Source organism: Plenodomus lingam (genome assembly GCF_022343315.1).
Source record: "Plenodomus lingam strain CAN1 chromosome Unknown contig_6, whole genome shotgun sequence".
In the NCBI taxonomy this organism is placed as follows: Eukaryota; Fungi; Ascomycota; class Dothideomycetes; order Pleosporales; family Leptosphaeriaceae; genus Plenodomus; species Plenodomus lingam.
The window spans coordinates 25,399-53,102 of NW_027093966.1; the positions used below are offsets into that span (position 1 = coordinate 25,399).

At 42.8% G+C, this 27,704-nt stretch overlaps 5 protein-coding genes across 5 annotated transcripts; 2 read left to right on the forward strand and 3 right to left on the reverse strand.

Moving 5' to 3' along the window:
• Window positions 1-15,698: 15,698 nt before the first annotated feature.
• Window positions 15,699-16,478, forward strand: IAQ61_009293 (uncharacterized protein; the record flags this gene model as incomplete). Its single annotated transcript, XM_003838035.2, has 1 exon — window positions 15,699-16,478. The coding sequence occupies one exon, from the start codon at window positions 15,699-15,701 to the stop codon at window positions 16,476-16,478; it is 780 nt and encodes a 259-aa protein (XP_003838083.1).
• A 462-nt stretch (window positions 16,479-16,940) lies between these two features.
• On the reverse strand, window positions 16,941-19,511 carry IAQ61_009294 (uncharacterized protein). Its single transcript, XM_066098323.1, has 3 exons — window positions 17,910-19,511; window positions 17,484-17,843; window positions 16,941-17,361 (listed from the first exon to the last, which is right to left on the reverse strand). The coding sequence occupies exons 1-3, from the start codon at window positions 18,801-18,803 to the stop codon at window positions 17,092-17,094; spliced, it is 1,524 nt and encodes a 507-aa protein (XP_065951482.1). The 5' UTR covers window positions 18,804-19,511; the 3' UTR covers window positions 16,941-17,091.
• Window positions 19,512-20,014: 503 nt separating this feature from the next.
• On the reverse strand, window positions 20,015-22,077 carry IAQ61_009295 (uncharacterized protein; the record flags this gene model as incomplete). Its single annotated transcript, XM_003838038.2, has 2 exons — window positions 21,039-22,077; window positions 20,015-20,983 (listed from the first exon to the last, which is right to left on the reverse strand). Exons 1-2 carry the CDS (start codon window positions 22,014-22,016, stop codon window positions 20,015-20,017), a joined length of 1,947 nt encoding a protein of 648 aa, XP_003838086.2. The 5' UTR covers window positions 22,017-22,077.
• Window positions 22,078-22,193: 116 nt separating this feature from the next.
• Window positions 22,194-24,690, reverse strand: IAQ61_009296 (uncharacterized protein). The gene is made up of 5 exons (XM_066098324.1): window positions 24,025-24,690; window positions 23,562-23,931; window positions 23,168-23,514; window positions 22,660-23,115; window positions 22,194-22,607 (listed from the first exon to the last, which is right to left on the reverse strand). The coding sequence occupies exons 1-5, from the start codon at window positions 24,166-24,168 to the stop codon at window positions 22,569-22,571; spliced, it is 1,356 nt and encodes a 451-aa protein (XP_065951483.1). The 5' UTR covers window positions 24,169-24,690; the 3' UTR covers window positions 22,194-22,568.
• A 291-nt stretch (window positions 24,691-24,981) lies between these two features.
• IAQ61_009297 (uncharacterized protein) lies at window positions 24,982-27,574 on the forward strand (the record flags this gene model as incomplete). Its single annotated transcript, XM_003838040.2, has 2 exons — window positions 24,982-25,654; window positions 25,712-27,574. Exons 1-2 carry the CDS (start codon window positions 25,172-25,174, stop codon window positions 27,572-27,574), a joined length of 2,346 nt encoding a protein of 781 aa, XP_003838088.2. The 5' UTR covers window positions 24,982-25,171.
• Window positions 27,575-27,704: the final 130 nt, after the last annotated feature.

Here is a 27,704-nt window from a genome sequence, read left to right on the forward strand (position 1 = left end):
AGTACTATACTTTAACTAGCTTCCTTTGCTTAGTGTTGTTAAGTACGCTACTCCTAATCCTAGTAGTAATTAATTATAGTGTAGAGCGTTAGTTTTTGCACTAATAGGGTGCTTTATTCTTAATAGTAGCATACTTATCTTTAGTAACACCCTCTTCTTCTAGTATTATTATCTTAGTGTCTAGAGTCTTATTAAGTTCCTTAAGTAGTCTAGGTAAAGAGTTACGTAATTTATTTATTACCTCTATATTAGTATCCTATAGTTATAGACCTACTACTATATATTAGCTAATAATACTAAACTCCTAGTAAATATTCTCTCCTATCCTTTTTAAGAGCTAGGCAGCGTGTCTTCCTTATGCTCTTGTTATCCTCTATATAGGCGATTCTGCTAGAGATTCTTCCTCTAAGATATAGGCGGCTAATTTAATTTCTTCTAGGGCAGTATCTAGTATATTCTCTATCCTCTTCTTATAACTCTATAACTCCCTTACTATACTTCCTAACCTTAATAGTCCTCTATTCTAGACTATACTCCTATCTAGTAGTATAGTCTAGGCACGTCTAGTGTAGGATATAGTCCTAGGTAGCTAGTTATAACCTAGATTCTTAATCTCTTATATTACCCTCTCCTCCTCTACTTTCTTTTTAGCTACTTCTCTGCTTCCTTATAGAGAGCTAGCTAGGACATCTTTAATTTCTTTTAGTACTAGTATCCTATAGTTTATTAATAACCTTATGCCCTCTTTCTATATCTATTTACTTAGGGGGATTATACTAAGTAGTACCCCTACCTAGTTCTCTAACTTCCTGTACTATTGCAGCACTAGGCGCTAAATCCTAGCGTAAGCACTATCCTCCTCTCTATAGCGCATGTTAAAGTTATATAGGTTACTTATACCTTTAAGCGTTAGTCTAGGTAGGGTATATAGGCCTATTACGTAGTAATAAATAATTACCCTAATATATTATAAGAAATAGTCCTCTAGTTCCTCCTTTGCCTTTAAGATAGTATCTACCTTTCCTATTAGCTTAGCAATTGTAACCTAGACCCTATGCTAGTTAGTAATATTAACAAAATTATCTTTTAACTAGTTTTAACCCTATATTCTATAGTATACCTCTAAGTTTAGGAAGCTAGCAAGCTAGTCTAGACCTACGTAATATAGGAGGTACCTTACGTCTATATATCCTTAGTGTGTCTAACTAACTTATAGGGTAAATTAGCTTAGGTATTTCTAACTAAATTTAGCGTAATTAGCGTAGATATACTATATTACTAAGTGTATTTTATTAAGTCGCTTCTTATATATGTTGCGCGCTTCCTTTATAAATAGGTACTATAACCTAAAATTAGCTATACTACTATATAACTATATAAGTGCTAGGCTAGACTCTATAAAGCTCCCTACTACTATTATTAATCTTAAAGTTTTGTTAAAGTGCTCCCCTAGTGCTCCTATAAAGTTATCTGTAATATTCCTCTATTGCGTAATAGTGCTTACACGCATCTTATTAATCTAGCTACCTATAGTTATACCTCTTTTCTATAGAAGAGGGATACCTTTATAAAGTACCTAGGTCCACGCGTTAAACTCTTTAGGCTAAACTAAGTCTAACCTTTTAATAGCTAAAAGACTCCTTTATTATAACGTATACTAAAGGTCTAGTGCAAAACTTCTAGGTGTTATAGGCTATAGCTATAACCCTCTAGGTTATAGGCTTAACCTTAGGGACTGCAGGGAACCTGTTAACATTAGGGATCCTAGTAAACTTAGCTTAACTACTAGCTATTTTCCTTTCTAGACTTCTAATAACTATTTAGGGCTCGTTATTTTATTTAGGATCTTCTAGTAGTAGCTTTGTTAGATACTTATAGTTTTATTAGATATCTAAAGTTTTTAGTGTAGTTTATTATAGTAGTAGCAGCGTAGGTAGATTATATATAGGAACACGCGTGCCTTCCTATTATACACGCGCCTTCCTATTATTCTCCTACCTTTACTTTATTCTACCTTTACTTGTTTATTATCCTTCTACCTTTACTTATTTATTACCCTTCTACCTTTACTTTCTTATTATCCTTATTGTAATTGCTTATCTACGCGTAGGTAGGTAGTTAGTGTGGCTAATTAGAGCGTTGTATATCTAAAGGGTCAAATTAGCGCACCCTTTAGATACCTATTTAGGACTAGCGCGCTTCCTACCTTCCCCCTACTAATCTTGCGCCTGTCCTATAGCGTATCTTTTCCTAAGTTTTAACACTAAAGTATTAATACTATTAACTCTTAATTATTAATTATCCTCCTCTTAATTACTTTTACTAGAATCTAAGATATTAAAATATTAGTATTCTACTTATTCTTTGTCTAAGAGCGTCCTAGGCCTAATCTTAAGAGTAGGACTGCCTATATCTAGTCGCAGGATTTCCTAGTCCTAATTCTCTAATTTAGCTTCCTTATTTTCTTCTCTTCCCTCTATACCTAACTTATTAAACTACACAGGCAGCGCCTAGAAGATATACCTATTTTCCTATAGTGCCCTATCCTACAACTTTATAAGTCCTTAGTCTTCCTAGTTTACTTTATCCTAGCTTCTCTAGTAGAAGATCTTTACCCTCTAGCCTAGCGTTATATATATAAACTTAGCTCTATCTAAATCTTTTAGCTAATATATCCCTAACTCTAGAAAGCTCTACGCTACTAGGTATAGACCTAGCTATTTATTACTAAGTTTCCTATCTCTAGATATATCTATTTAGCAGACTAAATCCTATAGTAGTACTAATAAGCTAGGGCTAATTTCCTCTCTTTAAATTTCCTTATAGTTGTCCTAATATTCTTTCTTCTATAAGCGCAGCCTCTTAATTCTTAATACTATATCTTTAATAAACTAATCTCTTAGGTTAACCTAGGTGGCCCTTACTACTAGTAGCTAAGCCCTATCTATTATCTACCTAAAGGGAAGCGTCTGCTATATTAGAAGAGCTAGTTTAATTAGGAGCACTAGGTTCTAACTAGTAACTAGCTAGTATGCAGAGTATCTAGTATTTTCTTAAATAGATATTTAGTTAGCTAGGAGTACTATTAGTAGATTAGAGACCTAGCTCCCCTAGAGCTTTGCAAGTGCGTTAATAATTAGTTTATGCCCTCCTTTAATTTTTCTATTAGCCTAAGGGTTATAGGCGGAGATCTAAACCCTACGTATGCTATAGATAGTGGCCAAATTATAAATAACTTTTTAGAAGTTAGGCCCCCTATTAACTATAATCCTTCACGCTATACTCTATCTATATAGGATGTCTTTGTATATAAATTTAGCAATAGTTTTTAATCTATTATTTAGCAATACTTATACTTTAGGCTACCTGCTTAAATAGTCCTAGGCTATTACTAGGAATTGTTTCCTAGAATTATAAGGCATGTAGACTACGTTAATAGCTACTATCTCCTATAGCGCATAGGAGTAGGTATTAGTAAGTATATTAACCTTCTTCTTACTGCTTCTTTTCTAACACTTATAACACGTACGTAGAGTAAGCCTTACTATCTTATATATCCTTTCCTACTAATATTACTAAGCTATTATTAAGTAGACAGCATTTACCCTATAATAACTAACAAGGCAATATATTTCCTATATAGTAGCAACCCTAACGTCTTTATTATTAACTACTTGTCTTACTGCTATATTTTAAGATATCTTGTAGAAGAGGAACCTATCTCTTATAAAGAAGTTTAATGCTTATTTCTTCTATGCCCTTAACTCCTTCTATAGAATATCTAGGATTTTAAACCTAACTAGAAACTAGGTAATTCCTTCTAATTTAGCGCTATATTTAGGATGTAGTACTTTATCCTTTATTAGATTATATAACTTAATATTAGCAATTATATACTTAATAAAGTCTTTAATGTTATCTTTAGTTTTATCTAGGGGTTCCTATCTATCCTCTTTTAGATATTGTAATAGAGCATCTACAACTATATTCCTCTTGCCTAGAATATGTTAAATTTTAAAGTCCTACGCTAAAATAGCAGCAAGCCACCTATTTATTACTTCTCCTAGTATTTCGCTTAAGGACTAATTAAGCTAAGCAATTAAGGTTTAAGCGTCTATCTTAATAATAAATAGTGTTCTATAGAGCTAAACTCTAAACTTTTTTAGGGCCTATAGCATAGCTCTACACTCTAGCTTAGTAGAGTGCTACTTTACTTTAGACTTTAACTATATAGTACTTTTAAACTAGTATAGATATTGCCTTCTATCTAGCCCTATTTATTCTAGGGAAGCTCCTGCACCTTCCCTACTAGCGTCCACTATAAGGTAGACAGTCCCTCTAGTCTTATAATTAATAGTTATTAGGGCTAGTGCTGTAGTAATAAAATACTTAAGCTCTTTTATTACTACTCTCTATAGTTCTTCCTATATCTACCTAGTGTCGCCTCGCAGGAGTATAAACAATAGCTTTGCTTAGATAGCAAAGCTAGGAACCTATATCTAGTAGTAGACATAGATCCTAATAAATATCTAGACTTCCCTTATATTTCTATATTCTAGCTATTTTACAATCTTTTCTACCTTTATATAGTTAGGGTATCTTCCTTTAAAGCTAACTTTATAGCCCACGACGCTAAGATAAGCTATACCCTAATAACATTTCTTTCCTAAAACTATACCCCCTACTTACTTAATATCTGCTAGGACTTAGTTAAGCTGCTGCACATGCTTAAGCACAAATCTCTAGACCCTAGGAAGCGCCTCTTTGCCCCTATAGTTAGTCTTAGGCCCCCCTATAGTTATATTGTCTATAAATAGTATTATATAAGGGGAATAATTACGCAGTATTTTTATTATAATTCTCTAAAAGGCTACTACTAAGTTTGTTACTCCTTGTACTATAGTGTAGGATTATAGCAGGCTAATAGGGGTGTGTATAGCAGTTATGTCTCTACTATCTAGGTATAGGGTAATCTAGTTATATCCTAAAAATATATCTATTAGGGATAATATCTTACACCTAGTAAATTTCTTAGAGAATTTATCTATAGTTAGAGGTAGGTTTACATCCCTCTAGCTAACCTTGTTTATATAGATAGCATTCTAGACTAGATAGTACTTCCTATCTTTCTTTGCTACTAAGAAATATAGGTTCTAGTACGGGCTATTGCACCTCTTAAGTGTTCCTTAATCTAGACGCTCTTCTAATATCTAAATAAATTCTTCTTCTACTACTTTAGCTACTAGGAAACTACGTATTTGCTATGCCTTATATAGGATTATCTTTATTTAGTAAGGCGGGCTAATATCTTAAGTAATACGTCCACTTTCTCTAAAGTTAAAGGTAATAGCTACTTCTCTATTAAGAATTATTTCTTAAAATAGAGCCCTTTCTACTACTAATAAGTCTAGACTAAATTTCTATTCTTGCATCCTCTTAGCAGTTAGCCTAGACCCTCTTAGAAATAATATATATCTTTTCTTAAAAAGATAGTTAAAAGGGCTAAGGTTAACTCTTTCACGAATACTAAGCTTTAGCAGTTAGTTTTCCTTAGCTACTATTTTCTAGTCCTCCCTTCTAAACTCTATATCCTTATCCTTCTCTTTTAGTTTGTCTACTAGTTAGATTTTCTTGCTAACTTTTTTGTACTTAGTGCTTACCTTAGTAACTATTTACGCTACTTTTTATTATACACCTTAATTTAGCTTATATATTACTAATATTAGGTTTAGCTCTTAGATAGCCTGCAGGTCTTTGCTTGCCCCTACACTATATCCTATAGTTTGTGCTACCTATTTTTCTAGCATCTTCTTGTCTTCTAAGGTAAATAGTTATCTATATTTACTAAATCCCACTTATAGCTCTATATAGTCTACCTCTTATAGAAATTTTAAATATACTATATATTCTGCTATGCAGCATTTATCTCCTAGGTATTAATTTTGTAGGATCTCTTTCCTAAGCAAGGGTCCTACTGTTAGTTTTCTAACTTATCTTCCTCTTCTATTTTATCTTTATCTTCTAGCTTTAGATCTAAGGCTATAAAGACTGTATTCCTTTCCCTATCTAAGGATAGCACCTAGTAGGTAACCCTCCTGTAGATATTGTACTAAATAGCTAGCCTAGTAGAGGTACACTATAGCCCCCCTAATATAGCTAAGTAGGTTAGGTTTGTGATTACCCTAAAATAAGTTAGGGTCTCTACCTCCCCTATGTATACTAGCATATTCCACGCAGTTCTAATAAATAGGTCTATCCTACTATTAGCTATAACTACCCCCTACGTATGCCCTAGGGTCTAGGTTAGTGTCTTAATAGGTACCTATAACGCCTGCGTAGCACTTAACCTTAAGAGATTTATTTATGCCCCTATATTAATTAGGTAGTTTACTGCGTTCCCCCTTATACTAGTCTAGTAGGTTAGTAGTTCTGCGTAGAGAGTTATCTAATTTAATTCCTAGTTAGCGCAAGACTTATCTTTTTCTTCTTATATAACTAAATCTTTTCTATACCTATCTAAGTTTTATCTAAATTAAAGCCTTACTTAGGCGTTAAGTACTTCTAGTATTACAAGCATATTGCGCTAACCTAGCGCAGGGTTCTTTACCTCTAGCTTCTCTAATTAGTTAATATATCTAAAGGGTGAAATTAGCGCACCCTTTAGATACCTATTTAGGACTAGCGCACTTTCTAGGACCCCTAGCTCTACTATATTTACCCTACTAAAGTGGTTATTATCCTGCAGGACTTAAGTCTAGGGTTCCTGTAATAACGTCTTAATTTGTTCCTACAGATAATCTTGCCCTAGTAGGTTAGCTACTATAATTCCCTAGACTTCCTGCCTAAGAAAAGCAGCTGCTATTTAGTTTAGGCTTAGGCGTATTATTCCCTTAAGCTCTTTATTCTTTACTTCTTTAAACTATACTTTTCTTCTTGTTATTAGTAGGTCCTAATTAGGCCCTAAATTTGTATAGCCTTTACCTATATTATCTAGTAGCTAGATTATCGTAAAGGGGTCTGTATAGGCCTAGGCTAGGTATAGAATCTCTAGGGTCTCTTTAAGCTCTATCTCCTTACTTACTCCCTCTTCTTAGTTTACTAGGTTTTATACTAGTCTTCCTTACCTACGCTTCTAGATTAATCCTGTCCTTACTTCTTCTAAGACTTAGTCCCTTTACTTTTCTTTCTCCCTTGTAGAGGCGTGGATCCTAGGTGTATTCTTGTCTACTAATCCTAGGATAATATATCTTAAGTCTATATAATCTAGCGTTATTACTACTAGGTCTTCCTTACTAGTTTATAGTATTTAATAGTTTAAGAACTACTTATATTCTTTTTAAGTATCCCCTAGTTCTAATCCTTAATTCTAGGAAGATATTGCGTTAGCTCCCGCTCTTTTTACTACTAGGTAGTCTAGTCCTTAAGTTTGCCTCTACTACTAGCCTCTTAAATCTATTCTATTAAATAGTTCTAGCTTAACCTATAACGCTAGCTAGCTAAGGATATCCTTAGTAACCTTATAGTATTTACGCAACTTTTTCTTTATCTAGTAAAGAGTAAGGTTCTATAGTGCTAGCTTAGTAACCTGCCCTAGTCTTTTATATAATAGTCTATAGTAAAATATCCTAGTCCTTATTTCTAGATTCTAGGAAGTGCTTACCTACCCTAGCGCTATAAGTTCTAGCTAGGGGGGGCAGTCCCTTACTAGGTAGGTTTCTAATCTACATATATTATAGGTGGGTAGTTTCTTATTATACCCCCTATAACTTTATATCCCTAGCTAAGTAGTTAATATTTATATAGGGCCCTAGGTTCTTAGCTAGTTTATTAATAAGCCCCTAATTGCTATAGTATTCTAATATATTCCTTACTCTATCCTAGCGTTAGTTATATATAAAATAAAGTAGAGCTAGTTTACTAGGCTTTTTAATAGCAGGCCTATTACGTAGTGTTCCTATAGCCTATTAGCCTTAGCTAAACTTATCTTTATTTTTCCTAGTGCCCTAATTAACTAGTCTATTTCTAGGTTAACGTTTAGTAGTAGTTAGGTAGTAGCTTACTCCTTTCTAACGCCTTTTGCTGCCTCTATAATATCCTCCTTTATAGGCGTAGCTTTTGCTAATTCTAATATCTAATATGCCTGCTAAGTATCTTCCTCTATTTAGCTAGCTAATATATATTTTATTCCTTCTCTTTACTAATAGATTCTTTTAACATAGGTATAGATCTTCTCTAGCTTATAGCTTACTACCTTATTACTATTAGGCCCTCCTAGTATACTAAGCAAGACTAGCTCTTTATCTACCTAGGGTAACCCTCTAAAGAAGAAGAATCTAACCTTACTTTTATATAGCTATTTAGATACTAGGTAGGTATTGCTATACACTATAAAATTAGTATAGTAGTCTAAGAGACCTAGGAAGTTCCTAGAGGCTTCTTATATATACGTATCTAGGAAGGTTTAGGTACCTATCCTTTAGGCTATATCCTAGTCCCTCTAGTGCTCCTTTATAGCTTCCTGCAGCTCCTCCTAGTCTTGCTTCTAGTAGGGTCTAAGCTTCTTTATAAATATTCTACATACAGCATTATAAAAGTCTAGTAGAATTTTTAACTAATCTACTTTATCTAGCCCCCTATTTTCTACCTAATAGTTATAGTTATCTAGGAACTCTATAACCTCCTTCCCCTAGAACTAAAAGTTAGTTTTCCTAGGCCTTATAGGGACAAGGACTCTTCTTAGGGATCTAGAGGTTTCTATTTTAGTTAACCCTAGGGTAATATTACTTTCTCTAGGCATTATTTCTAGCAAAAAGGATAGGCTTAGTTAAGGTAGTAGGCTTCTATAAACGTTAAAGGAGGTGTATAAACTAGTAATATTAATTAAAATTATTAGATAAGTTAGTATCTACTTGCTTATATTACTTCCCCCCTTTCCTATCTCTTACTTTTATAGACTATCTCCTCCTCCTTAGTAGCTATGTCCCTAACACCCTTCCTAAATAGTGCTAGCACTTATATTTATTTTTAGTAGATTCTTGTTATATTAGTAACTTTAGCCTAGCCCTATTTTTCCTGCTAATAGCGCACACTGCCCTATAGCCTTTGCAGTAGCTTTTCTATTAGTAGTAATATTCTAGGTGTTCTAGCACTTCTAGTATTACTAATACTTCTTGTAGTTCTAATTATTCTAATAGTTCTAGTTTTAGTTATTCTAGTTTTAGTTATTCTAGTTTTAGTTATTCTAGTTCTAGTTATTCTAGTTGTTCTAGTTCTAGTTATTCTAGTCGTTCTAGTTCTAGTTATTCTAGTTCTAGTTGTTCTAGTTCTAGTTGTTCTAGTTATTCTAGTGTTCTAGTGTTTTCTAGTTAGCCTCTTAGTGTTGTTACTCTGTTCCTACTAACGCGCGTTAGCCACGTCCTAATATAGGCCTACTATTTTTGTCTTAACAATGTTAATTATTAACACTACCTATTTTTTTTTTAATTTTTCTCTACCTTCCTTATACTTAGAGAAACGTCCTCTTGGTTATATGCTACTAGGCCCTCCCCTTTACTAAGATAAGATAAGTTCCCCTTAGGCTTCGCTATTTATACTAACAGGGAGAGTAACCTATTTAAACCTAGAGAAGTAGGAGGGGCAAGGTTTAATAGTAGTAATCCTATAGTAGAGGATAGGGGTTTAATATAGTAACATAAGTAAAATAATAATATTATAGAGTTAAAGTTAAGTCTGCTAGAGTTGTTTTTATCCTATCCTCTAATCCTTTATACCTTTATACTATTCAATCCACCTAACCTTTTAGGCTAAGCCTTGTTTTCCTCCTATACATCCCTCACCACGGCATAGTAGTATAGACGTAGTAATCTTTCCCTTAGTTATCTTAATATAACCTGTTAGGCATATATAATAGCGCAGTGCTTGTATTTGCTCCTAGGAGTTCCTTTAATTCTAATATTTATAGCTAACTTAACTAGAGCTTTAAGCGCCTTAGGTCCTAAATAGCCTAATTATTAGTACTAAAGCTCCTTACTGTCGTGTCTTAGGTAAGTTATCCAGGATTACTAGGGTTATTTAGGCACTATGCTTTAGATTATTAGATAAGGAGTAGAGGGCTTATATTCTAGGAAAGTTAAGTTAAACTTACGCAGTAACTTAGCTAATACAACGCTCTTTTCTAATAATCTAAACTATAAGGTGGCATCTAGCCTAAGGAACTAAACTCCTGCTTTAAGCAATTAAGCTTCTAATATAATATTTATATAAAATCCTTCTACTAATACTATATTAGTAAGCACTAAATCTTCTATTTTTAGACCTCTTAGTCTATTAAGAGTATTAGGGATTACTCTAGTCCCTTTACCTAAGATTAGAAAAGCTTAAGTTCCTACTTTAACTATCTTATATTTAACTAATCTAAATAAGCTTTCTTCTAGGTAGCTTATATTATTAACTAGGTGCACTACACCCCTGTTATTAAAGATAGTGCTCTTTAATAGAGCGTAAGCTTTAAAGTCTATAGTTAAATAGATCCTGTTTGTTTTCTCTGCTATTAATATAGGGTTAATTAGTGCCGCCTAGATACTGCCTAGATAGGTGATTGTGCTTGCCTTACTACTATAATCCTAATCTATAGGATAGGATTTAATTAGAGCTTTTCTTAACTCTTTAAATTTTAGATTCCTATTAATCTTTTTCTTAATCTCTAATTATTAAGTAGTAGTAAGCTTATTACCTATATTAGTCTAAGCTTTAATAATATTTTTATATTTAGGAGGTTTCTATAGGTAGGATCTACTATATAGGTATAAAGACTCCTTCTTAGGTTAATTAGAAGGTGGAGCTCCTATTATTGCAAATACTCTAGGACCCTTAGAGCTTAATCTTATATTATTCTCTTAGAGTAGTAATAAATAGATCTTAGTAACCTATAGAAGGTTATAAGTTAGCTCTCCTATTACTAACTTTTTAATAATCCTTTAAAATATAGTTTAACCCTAATCTAGTAAGATCCTAGTAGATAGAGCTTTAAGATAATCCTGTACTATAAGCTATCCTTTAATATTAGGAACGTTGTATACCTTAGCTTACGTATATAGGATTATCTACTTCTTTTGCTAGTAATTAGTATCTTAACTACTTATCTTTGCCTTAGCAAGGTAAGCTTTATACTATAATCTTGCTAGTGTTACAGCGCTTAAGTTAGTTAGCGCTAGGTTATTATAGAGCACTTAGATTAGTGCTTAGAGGGTTACTCTTCCTTAATTAATAAGCTCTATATAGGCTAGGGTAAGGATCCCTTAATCTACTATATTATTAACCTATATAAAGAGGTTCTAGATTACTAATAACTTTAATACCTAATCTAATAAGCAAGCTTAGTACTATACTATTTAGAGTTTGTACTGCTTGCTTGTTATATTAGATAGCGCAATATCTATTAGCATGCTAGGCTTAATTAGTTTATTCTTAAAGTGGTTTTTAGTATCCTAAGTATTAGGGTCTACCTCTACCTAGATCCCTTTAGTTAGGGCATGGTATCTAAATTAAATGTACTAGGTAGGCTAGTTAGTTAATCTAGTAAGTAGGATATCCCCCTTTAGGATTTAGTTGCTTATAGTAGAAGAGTAATAAGTAAGCTTTTTACTCTAGAAATAGTATAAAGAGTAAAGCTTGCTAGCTTAGTGTCTAAGTTAAATAATACGCTTAAATAGATAGGACAATCTTTAATAAGGTAAAGCGCGAACTAGGCTTATAACTATAGAAATTTAGATTACTAAGGTTAGGAATAATTTAGGAGATAGATTATTAGATTATATCTACTATAATTAGACTTATATATATAGAGCTTTAGCTACCCTTACTAGAAGGTAAATAATTAGTAAACCTTCCTTACTAGAGCTCCTGCTTTTTATTAGGCACTTAGCAGTAAGCTAGCAGTTGATTAGATAGTGGGTTATACAGGGGTATTAACCAGGATTAATTAGGATTAATTGGGATTAAGATGCTCCGTGATCTAGTTAATATCCCTCCTGCAACAATTAAGATATAAAAAAAATTTAAGATATAAAAAATAATTAAGATATATAAAAAAATTATAAAAAAAAATTAAGATATAAAAAAAAGATTTTGCCCTAAGAATCTACTCTAAATAGTGGTCTGTGCGTTAGGGGTAAGATATAGGTAATAGGGGTAGTAGATAGTAGGTAGTAGGTAGTATGGATAGGTATAGGCGATAGGTACGGGCGATAGGTATAGGTGATAGGTATGGGCGATAGGTATAGTAGGTGCTAAGGTGGGTGGTGGGTAGTGGGTGCCAAGGTGGGTGGTGGGTGGTAGGTGCCAAGGTGGGTGGTGGGTGGTGGGTGCTAAGGTGGGTGGTGGGTGGTAGGTGCCAAGGTGGGTGGTGGGTGGTGGGTGCTAAGGTGGGTGGTGGGTGGTAGGTGCTAAGGTGGGTGGTGGGTGGTGGGTGCTAAGGTAGGTGGTGGGTGGTGGGTGCTAAGGTGGGTGGTGGGTGGTGGGTGCTAAGGTAGGTGGTGGGTGGTGGGTGCCAAGGTGGGTGGTGGGTGGTAGGTGCTAAGGTAGGTGGTGCGTGGTGCGTGCTAGCGTACTTTTGCTATCTAGCGTACTTTTGCTATCTAGCGTACTTTTGCTATCTAGCGTACTTTTGCTATCTAGCGTACTTTTGCTATCTAGCGTACTTTTACTATCTAGCGTGCTTTTGCTATCTAGCGTACTTTTGCTGTCTAGCGTACTTTTAGTAGTTTTAGCAGCAAAGTTAGTGTAAAAGTTTTAATATTCCTCGCTAAGGTGGCTAGCGCTAGCTAGTGCTGTCTAGCGCCTAGCTAGCGCTGTCTAGCGTCCTAACGCACAAGCCAATTTTTTGGTACTTTGATAGCAAAAGTTCGCAAACTAATATCCTTAGTGTAGGTGTAGTAAGGTATAGGAGGGGCATATTTTAGTAAGGGTAATAGGGTGTATTTATAACACAGCTACTAACCCTATTACCCTTAAGTAAACCCTCTATCTATATTAAGACCTCTATATTGCTCTATTAGTAATAGAAATAATTTTAATAATTACTGCACCCTTAAATAATAGTCTATGCAAGAAGAATTCTTTACTAAAGGGAGGACTTTTATAAGGAAATAGGTGGTAGGGGTAATAGGAAATAGGTTTTAGGTCTAGGTTTACAGGAAACAGGTTTTAGGTCTAGGTTTGCAGGAAACAGGTTTTAGGTCTAGGTTTGCAGGAAACAGGTTTTAGGTAGGGGTCGCAGGAAATAGGTTTTAGGTAGTAGGGGTTACAGGAAATAGGTTTTAGGTTTTAATTTTCCTTGCATAGTTATTTCCTGCCACACGCTAGTAACGCATAGTCCTCTTTAGAGTTATTTCCTGCTAGGAAATAACTTTCTATAATATATAGGGAGAATATAATAAGTATTAATAGTAGTATTTAGTATCTTAAAGGAGAGGTAAGCCCTCTACGTCTTTTTATAGGTGTGTAGCGTGTTCGCTTAGTAGTAGTGTTAGACTCTGTCTATCTTGTGTTAGGCCTAGGCTTAGGCGTAAGCCTAAGCCCTTTACATAAGATATTATTAGCTCTAATATAGCTCTAACTCTAGTCTAAGGCCCCTCTACCTCTATATATAAAAGGAGCCTTATACTTATAGATAGATAGATAAGTTCTTCTTATTCTTTTATATTAGACCTATAGGTATAGGAATTATATCTTTTTCTATACTAACGCGCACTCCTATATGCCTTTAAGTTATATTAGATACCTTTTCGATGCCCTACCTACCTACGTCGTTACACATCCCCTGTACCACTAATTTACCAGGTGCAGGATACTAACTAATACAGGTATAGTAAGGCTTGTGACCTAGACATTTAGCTTATTGTGACCCAGACAAATATTATTTGCCGAACCTATTTGCCAGCCTAATTAAGATCAACGTCTATGCAACTTGGTAGGTGGGGAAAGTTAAAGATCCTTATAAGGATCAGGTAAGCAACAGTAGCAGAGATCCGGCTTAGGGGCTCCTTTCTTCAACACGTTAGAACGCCGACTCGCCGGGTGGCAATTGCCACAGGATGATGGCGTTGCAACCCTAACCTAGGTACCCCAACCCATGGCCCATGCGACCCACCTGAACCCATTTGCTAGTCTACTATGGTACTCACCACGGTCAGCTATGGTACTCACCATGGTCAGCTATGGTACTCACCACGGCCAGCTATGGTACTCACCAAGGTCAGGCTTTATGCGCACGATTTACTAGGCTTAACAGTTATTATCTACAGCAATCAATCGTTACGTTTAGGAAAAGGACATTTTGATTCGAAAATCATGCGGAAATAGTCTGATTCTTTGATTATTTTAAGATATTATTGGTGGTATGTTAGAAGTATGTAGCAGAGATGGTAGAAAACAACATTTTCTATGCCAATAACTCTACCAAAGCAAATGTGCCCAATTAGGTGCCGAGAAACTAACAAATGTTTTAAGGGCCCTGTTAGTTAATAAAGCGGGTGCTAGGTCTTATTATAAGTATCATCATCAAAAGATGAATGATTCTCCTCCTTCTGGCTATGTCTACGAGTTAGACATCTAGTAGACAGGCTAGCTAGAAACACGCCGTGGAGTGTGTTGCTCCGTTACTCACAATTAGCTCACCACGTTTGAAAACTATTGGCTCGCACGTAATATTGGGTTTTGGCGGCATAGACTTAGTTTTGTTCTTTAAGGTGCCAACTCTTAGAGTACTGCAGTAGAGTGATCGTCACGTCTAAGGTAGGGTGTGCTTAATACAAGGTGTAAAGGAGTGCTATTTACTAGTTCTCCAAAGGCTCCTGGAAATCGTTCTATATACGATTTTTCCCATACCTAAACCTTATTTAATTGTAATATTCCTACACTCTCTATTATAGTAGATGCCAAAGAAATAATACAAATCTGATTCTTCTTCTACCTAGGTTTTCCTGCTGCGTGTATATCTAAGTATAGCTAGAGACCTCCCTTAGGTACTCACAAACAGTGAACGTATCTATTAGCGCCCCTACCTAGGACCCTCCCGATAGTATGCTGACCAGAGCCCCCCATCCAGGGCCCTCCTTCCTGTCCTAGCTAGCATTCTCATGTAAGGTCCCTCTAGTAGTACGGTCCTGGGCCCGCCACTTATTTGTTCGATCCACGGTCACTTTAAGATTGTCTCGACAGGTCCCTGGACATCCTCTAGTGAAAAGAGGCTTAGAGCTCACTAATCCTTCTACAGCCGAGGAGTCTGCTTATATGCACAGCCTATCACATTTTATACTGGATTCTATTACACTTCGCACAGTCCAACCTAGTGCTTATGTTGCTTGTTTTCCTACTCTACATTACGGCCCAGTGGCGGACGGATACAGGCGGTGTTAATCACAAGTCCAAGGATACGCCATGTGTATCTCTTAGACAACATGGTATTTGGACATCATAGTACTTGACCTTCACACCAAGCTGGGAAGACTTTACAAGTATAAAAGGGGACGTCTTCTTGCCCCTTTGCCCCATTAGCCATACAAATCGCCATTCACCAAATAGCTTCTTATCCAATATCAGAATATCTCCCTCTTTACCTGGATCACTGTCGTGAGTCGACAGCACACAACCTTTTTGGGGACACTCTAACTAACAGTTCCGCCGCACGATCTTAGACAATGAGGTTCACGTCGGAAATGCTCGTTGCCCTAGCCGCAGTAGCCACAGCTGGTGTCATGGCTGCTCCACCACCTTCTTTCAAAGGGCAATACAAGGTCGAAGTCATAATCTCACCCGGAAGGGTGGACATTGGAGATTTGAACTGGCAGCACGAAATACGCGATTTTATTTACGCTGCGAAGGACAACCAAATCGGCATCAAACACAACCCGATAGAACCCCTCCTTAGTTTTACAAATCAGTGCACCAATCACGCTGATACAAATGGTCATCTAAAGGTGCATATCCACATGGACGGCTCATGGGGCACACTTCCTGGTATAGGACCTAATGACGCCCGCGAACATCTGATCGAAGCGGTGATGCAGACGTTGCATGCGGATTCTGATTACACTGGTTATAACGTATTTACCAACTGCTGGGGGACATCATGGCAAGAGGGAGTGCCTATTTGGAAGGGGCCCCATGCCTGCGGCGGGACCAATCCTACTGTCAGACCCCAGTGCATGTGCACAGTGGCCAATGCACAGTGCGAAAAACACTCCTGGGGACATACTGTACCGTCGGCCATTTCTGCAAGGATATACGACGTTAACTCAAATCAAAAACAGCCACAAAAACAGCCAGAGGTGCACTATTTGAACATCGAATTTTCATCAGACAAAATTGAGCCAAGCAAAGATTGTGGTCCAATTGGCACCATTATCTCTAGGGTGACTGGATTTTTGCCTGGCCCTGGGAGTCTGTTCTCTAGCACCATCGATATATTCTGCGACTGAGGATAGTACCGGTACGGTAGTGTGCCGTTGCACAAGGTGGAGTTGGGATTTTGAAGGGATTGGGTCATGGGAAAGGGGGTTAATTAGGCATGAGTGGGCTGGAAAAGACTTTCTTTCATCCTTAACACATGCCAGAAAAGAATGAAATTGATGGCTTGGCCATCTCCTAAAATCTCTTCTGTTCCTTTGTATTCTCCCTCTTACTTTGATCTTATGTCTTTACCAAAGTAAAGATTTTCGGTGTTCCTTGTCAAGACCTGCTTTCGCTGTCTGGCGGGCTTTTGACAACATGCATACGGTAACGCCTGCAGCCTTGGTAGGTACTGGTAGGTATAGTTCGTGCGCAGCCTGTGGGCCCATCAACAACCTCCGCCACTTCTCCCCTGTCTGCCCCCAATCGCTGCTGCACTACATTGATACGGCGAGGAAGCGTATGCCTACAAGTCCTACATCGAAGCAGTAATAATTTGCCATCCTATCAAGAGGGCTACGAGTGTAGTATACATGCCCTTTTGGACAATTTTGAAAGATGAGGGCCTTGCTCAACGGCACAGTAGATACTACGATGATATTCTATCCATTCATCTCGTCCCTTCTCTGCCTGTCTGTCTCTCTACCTGAACTCATCGCCTCCCCCTTTCTCTAAAGCCGCCTCCCCGCGCGCAGCAATAGGTTTCCGACTCTCCCTCACGATATCGCGAATGCCATGGCCCTCTACAAACATCATCTCCAACTCCTCAAGGCTGCGGCCCATGGTCTCTGGGTACGCAAACCAGACGACTGGCACGATGAGAGCACTGATGAGCAGGAAGACGAGGTAGTATTTCCAGGCGATGGTTTCAATGGCCACGGGGGTTACCATGTTGACTACGAAGTTCCAGAGCTGTGCGCGATTGTTCAGTTGATGTTTGATAGGTGGGGTAAGATGTAATGATAGACACGAGGGAGAGAGCCAGGAAGAAATGCACAAAAAATTTAGCATGATTAATGAAAATGAAAACATACCCAATGATTCGCCGTCGATATACCCGCCATGGGGACGCGCAACCTCGTGGGCGCAACCTCAGTACAATACAAGAAGTTCGCGCCAAGAAATCCGATTGGGATGAAAAAGTTGAACAAGAATACAAATAGCGCAGAGGCGATTTGCGCACTGTGGTTTGCTGTGGGGAAAGAAGACGACACAGCTAGAGCAAGCATGCAAGATGCCATGCCTGCTCCGCTGAACATGAAGAGCTTCCGGCGGCCAAAGCGGTCGATGGTGAAGAAGGCGACGAAGCAGGAGAGGAACTTCCAGGTGAGGGCACCGCCGGAGAGGATGCGGGATGTTTCGCTGGACATGCCAAGGCCTTGTTGGAAGATGATCTGTAGGCGGGGGTTAGAATTTCGGGTGTTCATGTCGCTGAATTGCATAGGTATGAGCTGGCTTACTGTAGAGTATGTGGAGATGAGGTTGCTACCACACATTTGCTGCAGAAACTGCAGGAAGATGCAGAGTGAGAAGCGGTAGAACAATTTGTCTTTGCCCATGGTGAAGATGTCGCTCATCTTGGCTGCGCTGCGACCTGTTTCCTCGAGCGCCAGTTCGATGCCACTAATCTCCGTGTCTACATTGGCATCATCCATAGGCACACCTTTGAATGCCGACAGACTCGCACGAGCTTCTTCTACACGACCTTTACGAACCAGCCATCGCGGACTCTCGGGGATGGAGAATACAGCCGCCATTGGAATCAACGAGATGAGTGTGGGAATCGCAAGAGGAATCCGCCATTGTAGGGGCTTGTTGTCTTGTTCGAAGAACCCGAGGTTAATCCAGGCTTCGAGGAGGTACCCAAGACTGATGAAGCATCCGTCTAGCACAACATGCTTTCCCCGATTGGCAGACGACGAGCATTCGGATTGCCACACGGGCACTGTCGCGCTCAGAGCACCGACGCCCCACCCCAGGATAAACCGCCCAACAACGAATTGTGCGAGTTGGAAGCTCGTGCACTGTAGAATTTCGCCAACAAGTGTTAATACGGCAGCGCCAAAGATGACTTTGCGTCGCCCGAGAATGTCGCCGATCCAGGAACATGAGAGAGCTCCAAAAAGGGCACCGATGGTGAAGGTGGCAACGACAGCTCCTTGTTTCGTCGACTTTGCACTCTTTTCTGCCCCAGTGGCATCGATGGTGTTGATGGAAGGGAAGTGATCGTTCCAATCACGAAGAGAGAGTAGACCCCCAACGCCAGATTGATTGTAACCGAAGAGTACAAAAGCAGGTAAGACAACAAGTAGGAGCTGTGCTATCTGCAGCGTCTTGCCTTGCATTTTCCCCATAGCTTTCTCTGAGATTCTAAGACGGTCTAAGAGACGGCAGGACGAAGGGGAAGGATTTCTTGGGGAGAAAGGACAAAGAGAGAGGAAGAAGAGAGGAAGAAGAGGGAGATGACATGGCAGGAAAGCTGTACTTGTACTCGTGCGGTTGACAGTCCACCCCACAATATTAACGTGTGGGTGGAAATAGCATGTTGGGGTGTGCCGTCAGTGCGGAGCGGCATCTAGCCATTGCTGTCCTTCATGTACGCACCTTGCCAGTCTCTCCACCCTGGGGAATTGCCGGAGATGTCAACGTGGCTGCGCAGTTACGCCGTGGGCGGTCTGACTGAAGAGTGAAGCTATGTGACAATAGCAACACCGTCAGGTCCCCGGTGTGGAGAAAAGTCCACACCGACAAGGCCATCCGATCGAGGTAAGGACATAGCTTGTTCCTTCACGGCGAACGCTCGGCCGAGGAGCCCACTCTGAATCCTGAGAGGTCACAGGTGACATCGGGCCCAGAGGCGACGAATCCATCGCCAGAAAACCGCTTGCCATCGGCTACGCTATTGAACCAAGGGAGAAATGGTTGAGGCGTTAAACTTGTGTGTGGGCCGTATGTACTCTGCAGGGGTAGAGTATGTGCATGTCTCTGCACGATGTAGAGTAGAGTGGTGTTAGTGCTGTTCTGCTGAAGTTTGACGTTTGAAGGAAATCACTCAAGCTTTTCCAAGAGCAGACTTGTGGAGCTTAATCATCTCTGTCGTCATTCGCCAACAGAATTCAAGGTTAGCTTAGCCGCGGCATGGCGAACTTGAGGGATAAAAAGTTTTTTCCGATCGCCATTCTCTGTGCAGGAATCAACTTCGTCATGCCTCTCCGCCCAAGCAGTCAGTCCGTGCGAAACAGTCCGCCAGACAGCCGCATGGGTGGGTGGGGTGGCTACAGACGGGGGCATCATAGAATATGCCAAGCTAGAGTAGAGAGCTACAATAGAGTATAGTCTCACTGTTGATCTGGACATGTGCGGAGTGTGCAGGCGCGTCAGGTCTGGGGGGGGGGGGCAGCATTACGGTGCAATGTTTGTACTATACCGGTAGACTTGGTGGCTGGTATCTAAAAAGGGTGCGCATGCGAGGAACAAGAATTGAGGAACCGCGTGCTCTACTTGGACGATCATGATATGACAATGTGAACACCAAATGGCGCATTGCTTGCAACTATTTAATCATCTATGATCCCACTGGCCTTACAACTTCACTGTCTCCCTTCACCCCCCCTCCCTCCCTTGCAGCTTCTCCCACGCTCGCGCTCTTATCCCCAGCGCGCACCGACACAAACTTGGCCCTAATCTCTCTCTCAAGATCCCTCCTTGGGTCCTCAACCGCCTTCTTGTACGCTTCGAATAATGGAACCGCCCTGTCATCCCCGTTTTCCACACACTTTTTGATCAAACGCTCCCACGTCTTGCGTCTTGGGCGATCTTTGCTGTTCCCTGACCCAGAAGCAAGAGTCATCATTTCCTCATAGTAGAGAAGCGCATCTTCCAGGTCGTTCGCCAAGAGACAAACGAGAATCAGGCGATCGTAGGTTACACGGTCTGGTTTCAGATTGAGCGCAATCATCTCATTGACAAAGTACATGGCAAGTTCTTTGCGTTCAGCCAGGTGGCAGAGGCGGAAGAGGTTATTGAACGTTTGTGTATTGGGCCCCGCGTGCGAGACAGAGTGCAGTGCTTTGTAGATCTCGAGGGCTTCCTCAAAGCGGCCAAGTCGTGTGCTCGCTTGAATACAAGCGTTTACTGCGTCAGTGGGGATCTTACGACCGGCTGCTTCGTACGTTTGGAGTACCTTGAAAGCTTGCATGGGACGACTTTCTTCGCCAGGCTTCTCAGAGGAGAGATGCATGAAAAGAGGGTTACAGGTCCCTTCGTTTACCCTGAGGTTGGCATCCACCATGATGAGTAACACGGAGAGTGCGGAGGATAGATCGTGAGCTTTAAGGTAAGTTGAGACAAGAAGTTCATAATGGTGCGTCGTGAGAGTTGTTCCTTGCTCTGTAAGTACGCGGAAGACATCAGTGGCGAGTCCGACGTCGCCATGGCGTGCAGCGAGCGTCAGGACGGAGAGGGAGGCTCCTGTACCAGGCTTGATGAAGCCGGTCTGGACATGTTCCATCCAGATCTTTCTGGCAGGCTCGTACTAGATTTTGTCAGCGATAGGGATCAAGCGAGCAGGCGTGGCAGTTAAGGCATACCAGCTGTTGACGTCCAGCTGCATCTAGCAATGCCATTCTCAGTGCTTCGGAGAGCTTGACACTGCCGGCACTGCGCCTGTTTGCGCCATGACACGTTTCCATGAGACTCAGGACGTAGAAGGCCTCTTCGACCTCGCCATACTCTAGCAGCATCCACGTAGCCTTGTTGAATAGCCAACTTTCCACACGAGCTTTGGTCCGGACCATGTCTTCGAGCACTTCAAGCGCATGCTCAAAGTGACGGTCACGCAACATTCCCGCCACGACAAAGTTCCGTGCGCGATCTGACAAGGTAAACCAGCGGGTCCTCATGTACTCGAGAATGTCCTGGCGGAGCAGATAGTCGGGGTGTACTGCCAGGGCCTCGAGCACACATTCACACGCGCGCACATCCAGCTCAATGCGGGACTGGCCGGAGACGAATGTGTCTGAATCTTCCCAGAAGCCCATCTCTTCGAGCACGCTGCGCAGTTTGCCTGCCGTGCCATTACTCGCGCTGGCCAAGCTGTGTAGAACGGCCGTGTACATGGCTGTGTTCCGCGCCTCCCCTCTCTCCTTGATCAGCACCCTGCAAATGTCCATGACTTGGTTGAAATTGCCCTTTGCGCCTTCCGTGCGTGCAGCCTCATACAAAGCCTGTGTGGAGAGGTGTGCGAATCGTGCCGGGCCTGGACGGTGGTGGTCGCGAGAGGGGGAGAATAGTGGGGGCGCACCATTGTGCAACGGGATCGAACGAAAGGCATTTCTAGGGGACAATTGCGGGCTGTTATTGGTATCGGGGGTGGTGTTGGTGCTGCTCTTGCTTTGCACCGAAAAAGGGTCATGGGTGGTGGAAATACGGTTGGCGGCGAGCCTGTTGCGAAGCCTCCTGCGAGGTGGTGCCCCGACGCGCAAGCCTACCGAGGGCGTCGCATGAGAAGGGAAGCTCGGGCAAAGACATCGCCAAAGCCCGTCATTGACGAACGGACGGGGTGGCATGGGCAGGGCAGGTCAGGCCAGAGGTACGAGGGGGGCTTATGGTCATTGAGAGACGGTCCAGATCAATCATCACTGGCGATGGTGAATTGCCAAGATTCCGCGGTTCGCCATCTACTTGGCATGGATTTCGTCCCGATGTTCGACCGAACGGATCAGTGCGCATGCCTCGGCTGCAGGCCTGAACATAGAGTGGGTAAAGTAGGACGGTATATACTGGTACATATACACAATAGGTAGCCATAACAAGGACCGGTCCATTTCACCGGCTGTTTCCATTAACACGCAAGGAGTTTCTCTCATCTCTCGCTACTAACGGAGAGCTCTGCCATGCTGTCGAGGACCGGTCGACAATGCCCTTTGCGCACATGAGAGCAGAGCAAGGTCCGCCTGTAGGCTAGCCTCGCTCGCATGATAGGGTATATACCACCAATCGCCAATATCAACGCTCCAAAGATTCCATGCCCCATACGTCTTTCTTCCACATCTACCCAAATACATTACATCACTCCATGGAACGCAATACTCTGATCAGAAACTACGCCAGCCCGGCCTTCACCTCCTGATCACCTGTGTGGAAAGCAACTCGAGAATCTATGCGCATTAGTCGCCGATCATGGCACGCAAAACATGCATCTAGACTTACCTTTGGCGAAATGACCTCTTGATTGACAAGATGCTTGCTCAGGATGCGAACGACCTCCATCTGCTCTTCGTACGTAAGGCCTGTGACGGCAGCCTCAATGAGACCACCGACTGTCGTGTGGTTTACCGCGATAAAGCTCGAATAGTAGAAGAAAGCAATCGATCCCATGATGAATTGACAATCGAACCGGTCAGTCATGCCACCGTGTCCAGGAATGGAATCACCAAAGTCCTTGATCTTGAATGTGCGCTTGAGGCCAGAGGCAAAGAAACCGCCAAAGGGTGCTACCAACGAAGCGAAGGTGGCCAGAATCAAGACGTGGAATTGGACTGGCATAATGTCGAAAGTGCGTGGCAATGGTAGACCTTCTGGAAAAAATGGAATCGAGTAGTTGCGCTCAATAAAAACTGGGTTTGGTTTGCACTCAAGGCCAGAGTAGATGTTCGCACCGAGATCCTGCCGAGGTCAGTCGAGCTCACATGTCAGAAGATCTAGTGACATCACGTACATTGACAGGGCAAATGAAGTATTTGTACTTGGCGAGGAAGTGGGTGAGCCCAAGTCCCCAGAGAATGGTGAAGAACCATGCGCCCAGAAAGCCTTCCCATGTCTTCTTGGGCGAGATTTGAATCAAAGGCGTGCGCCCAAACGTGATTCCACAGAGGTAGGCAAAAATATCATTTGTGATGACCATGGAGGCGGGTAGGATGAACCAGATGAAGCCCTCAAAGATGTTGTTGATGACAAAATGCGCCTGGCCCACAATGAGGAAGAGAGCCATGTGGGTCCATGCAAACTGAGTGAATTGGAACTTGTAGTGGCCTTTTTGCAGTGTGGTGACAAAGAAGACGAAGCCTAGTGAGATTAGCCCAACTCGATTCGCATTCTTGTGGGGGACCTGCCAATCATGTAGAGCATAAAAGAGATGAACCTGTGGTGGGTAGCCAGCGGAAGCAGTAGGCGGTCGACCATGAGGATATGCTTGAAGTAGTAGATGACGCTTTCGCCGTACAGGAAGTACATGGCGGTCCCGAGAAAGTACCAGTTGAGCGACTTGGTGAAGCGAAGGCTACGGGCCTTGCTAGGCACATTGGCGATTGCAATGACCTCTTTGAAAGAGATTATCTGCACGGCTGTAATAATGATGATAATGAAGAGATGGCCGGCGCCCAGGGCCCAGAAGAAGCCTGCGATCATGACCAGTGTCCATATGGTTCGCGTAATGAAGTTTGCCTTTTTCTTTTCATATTCCGACTGGGGCAATTCGGTGATCTGGGTGGGAGGAATGTGTGGTCAGCGAAGGGCATGGGGTTGTGGGGTAATAGGCGCTGGGATTTGGTGGAGGACAGAGGGCCATCAACATACTGGGGCAGGCGTGTGGCCATTTACAGTCGGACTGGCGGGCTCATTGTCAAACTCGGACTGGCTCTGCGAGGGGCGGCGGATGCGATTGTTGCTGGCGCTCCGCACCTGGTGTTGGAACTTGACGTCCTTGCGTGGACGCGCCATGTGGGCGAGATGGAGGCAGCTTGCTGCGTGTGTTGTGCGATGTACGTTGCGAGTGCCACTGTTATGCGGCCGGGTGCGCCGGTGGAATACGGCCGGATTTGGGTCAAGGCTGGGGTGGCCGTGGTGAGGAGGAGGAAGAGGAGGAGGAGGAGGAGGGGGAGGGGGAGGAGAAGAAGAAGAAGGAGGAGGAGAAAGAGGGAATGTAGCCAGCAGAGGACGCGATCTGCTTAGCGGGTGGAAGTTGTGTGTTTTGTGGCTGAGGCAGAGGCAGCGGCAGCGGCGGGGAGAGGGGGATGGATGGATGTTCGAATGTTGGCCGTTGAAGAAGCTTGGCTTGGGTCAAGAATTCACAACGAGCGAGCTGCGTTGGGGCGGACGAAGCATGCCGTCATCAGAGTCAGACTAACAGACAGACAGCAAGATGCAAAATCCGGTACGGGCCACTCGAATAAGCCAGGTGCCAGCCCCAAGTCCCGAGCCCAGCACTCCAAGCCTTTTGAGGGGTTCCCAAGATTCCCTTTTGGACAATACAGAGCCACCGTGGAAGCGTATCTACGGTGGGACTGTCCTTCCCTTGAGGCTGCTGAGTAAGGCAAAGCAAAGGGGACCAGGGTTCCGCCGTCCGCCGGCTTAACTACTTCCTGTACTGTACACGTATTGCCCAATGATACGCAAATATTACGGTACCAGGGACAAATGATATTTGTCCAGAGAAATACTATACTGAATACTATACTGTTGCGCGGTACCATGACCACTACTCAGCCACCCTAACAGTATTCTATCTCTCCAGCACCTCCGGACAACAAGACGCGACGCGCCACAGCCAGCCACAGCCAGCCACAGCCCGTCCGCCAAACAAACGGCTTTCACGACAAGATTTCGCAACAACACACAAGACCCCCTCATACTCATACTCCCACTCTCACACACCCCACAACACACGCTATTGGAACATGCACGCGGCAGGGAATCTCTTGCTCTGGCAAATGGAGCGCCTGCCATGAACACCGACGACGATGACGATTTTGACTTTTCCGACCATGACCTCGATGACCTGCCCGCCAACACGCTGCTACACCTCGAGGCCAATGCCATTCGCGCCACTCAGCACCAAGCCCAGCAACACCACGAAGACGATCAACACCATGAACACCATCGCCAACATGCGCTGCAATCTCGCTCCAATGCTCGGCCAGAGTCCGACTATGGCCTCGACGACGGCGACACAGTCGTCAACCTCGGCGACACCACCGCCCCGCCCCCACCTGCCTCACCATGGGTCGCTGCGCCTCAGGAAACCCCATCACAGCTAGAATGCGCAAATCAGCGCAAGTACCACAATCTCTACCTCGACCCGTACGCTGAGCATGCCCACGATCAACTCAATGATCCATATCAAGACCAGTACAACGATGCTGGACGCACGGAGCTGCCATACCGCTCGCAGGCCGACCCAAATCAGCTTCTCCAGCGAATCAAGAAGGTGCCACGACCCTCCTCTTTTTACTCCGCATACACCCTATACTGATGCCCACCGCAGCTCGAGCAGGAAAAAGCTCGCGAGAAGCGGGATGCCGAAGAGTTAAAGAACCAGCTACAGACCAAGTCAGGCGAAGCAGATACCCTCAGACGTCGCCACGATGCAGAAGCTCGTCGATTCGAGCGCCAGATGGCCGACCAGCAGCACGCTCACTCCACTGAGCTGGCCAGATTGCGCGCCGAGATGGAGAAGCTGCGGCGCGAAACCGAGTCTGTCAAGACAGACAACATGTTCAACCAGCACGAGGCACGCGAACTAGACATGGCACGCCGCACAGCCAAGGCCATGGTGACCAGATCCAAGCCGTCCGCCGCAGTGACCATCAGCCCAGTCGGCACCCCCAAGCGCGCGCCGAAGACCAGAGGCCCATTTGGCGATGGATTCGACGACGACGATGTTATCATGGCATCTCCTTCGAAACAGCGCGAAAGACAGAAAACCGCAACGCCAAAGCAGATTGGCAAGAGGAAACGGCAAGTCACCGATCAAAGTCCTATACCGCTGCCTGCCCTGCAACTGAGCCAGTCTCGCAGCCGCCCAACTGAAATCGTATCCGAGCTAGTTTCGGATGAGGGTACGATAGACGTGTCGCTCCTTGAGAACTTTCGGCGCGATGATCGCCGCTTCACTCTCCTACATCAGCTCTTGTCTCACCCTTCTACCAACGGCTCCGATCGTATATTAGAGGCTTTGACGCAGTATGCCTTGCCTTCACAGCCCACCAAGAAGCTCTCCTCACTGATATATGACGCCCTGGCCAACGCCAAAGTGCCCGATGTACATGGTCTGGCTCTTCACATTTGCAACGCCTTTCTCGATCTGTGGAAGCGTTGCCAGAGTGAAAAGTATTACGCTCCCACCTCCCTGATTCTTGATACTCTACATTTTGTCTTGGCTTGTGAGCCCATCGAAACGGCGGTGCAGCTAGCTGATCGTGCTGTTCCCCTCATCATTGCTTTTGTCGATCTTGTTGCAGACCCCATCTCCAAAGCGGCGAAAGGTGGTGACAAGGCTGTAGCTACGCTATACTCGTCCGCGCAACAAGATATCGCGTCGCAAATAGACGTCCTGGACTGTCTTGAGTTGCTGTACCTCATAGCCACCAGCTGTGCATCTTCTTCCGAACGAGAACATCTCATGCGATTTTGGCAATCGATACCTTCCACCTTTGCATGCATGTTATTGGTCAAAGAGCAGCCACCTTCGCAGATCACCTTCATGCTGCGCATACTCAGTACCTCTGCGCTTGACGACACGCTTGGTCCTATCACCACATCCGAGTCTGTGCATGAAACCCAGGTCAGCATCGAAGACGCATTGCTCAATCGACTGACAAACCTGTTTACCGAGACACCGAGAGTCATTCCTGGTCCTTCTTCTGCTTCAACACCGCCGGCCGAAGTGTCTGAGGAAGATATCTGGGATCTGCGCCTTCTCGTGCTCTCCGTGTTGACACAATTTTCCATTTCAACATACGGCTCATCACGATTGGCGCAAAACAGGCTCTGCATCGGTCGCCTCATCAAATACCTCGACTATTGCATCACCACCTTGTATACACAACCGCTCTCGCCAACTCAGGTTCACAAAGTAAACTCGATCAATGCGACCATGAGGCTTATCTATCACATTGCGACGAGCAATACAGACTTTGACATCAAAAGCAAGCTTGTCAATACACTTGGTGGACAACATGCGTATTTGGTTTCATTGACGCGTCTTGCGTTTAGCGAGGGTTTGGTCTTGGAGCATGGAATCGAAGACGAGGTTGTCAACATGGCGCACGACATACTCGATGAAGGGCTGAGTCTGGAAGAGGGTGATGCTTTCGGCAAAGTCTACAGTAGCGGGAATACTGTTTGAGAAGGTGTCGTATAACCATCAGTCGAGTCTTCATATCCAACCACCCGTTTTTTTTTAAGATGATTCACAGCATCACCGACCGTGGCTGCGCAAAGGAAGGTGTTTGAGAAGAGAGTACCGTAGATCGCAC

Excerpts from the sequence above, each read along its gene's own strand:
- IAQ61_009296 (XM_066098324.1), bottom strand. The coding sequence starts at position 24,168 with ATGGCGCGTCCACGCAAGGACGTCAAGTTCCAACACCAGGTGCGGAGC. Across the intron at positions 23,932-24,024 it reads ATGGCCACACGCCTGCCCCA|ATCACCGAATTGCCCCAGTC; the intron begins GTATGTTGATGG and ends CCTCCCACCCAG. Across the intron at positions 23,116-23,167 it reads ACTTCATTTGCCCTGTCAAT|GATCTCGGTGCGAACATCTA; the intron begins GTACGTGATGTC and ends TGACCTCGGCAG.
- IAQ61_009294 (XM_066098323.1), bottom strand. The coding sequence starts at position 18,803 with ATGGGGAAAATGCAAGGCAAGACGCTGCAGATAGCACAGCTCCTACTT. Across the intron at positions 17,844-17,909 it reads TCATCTCCACATACTCTACA|ATCATCTTCCAACAAGGCCT; the intron begins GTAAGCCAGCTC and ends CCCCGCCTACAG. Across the intron at positions 17,362-17,483 it reads TATCGACGGCGAATCATTGG|CTCTGGAACTTCGTAGTCAA; the intron begins GTATGTTTTCAT and ends AATCGCGCACAG.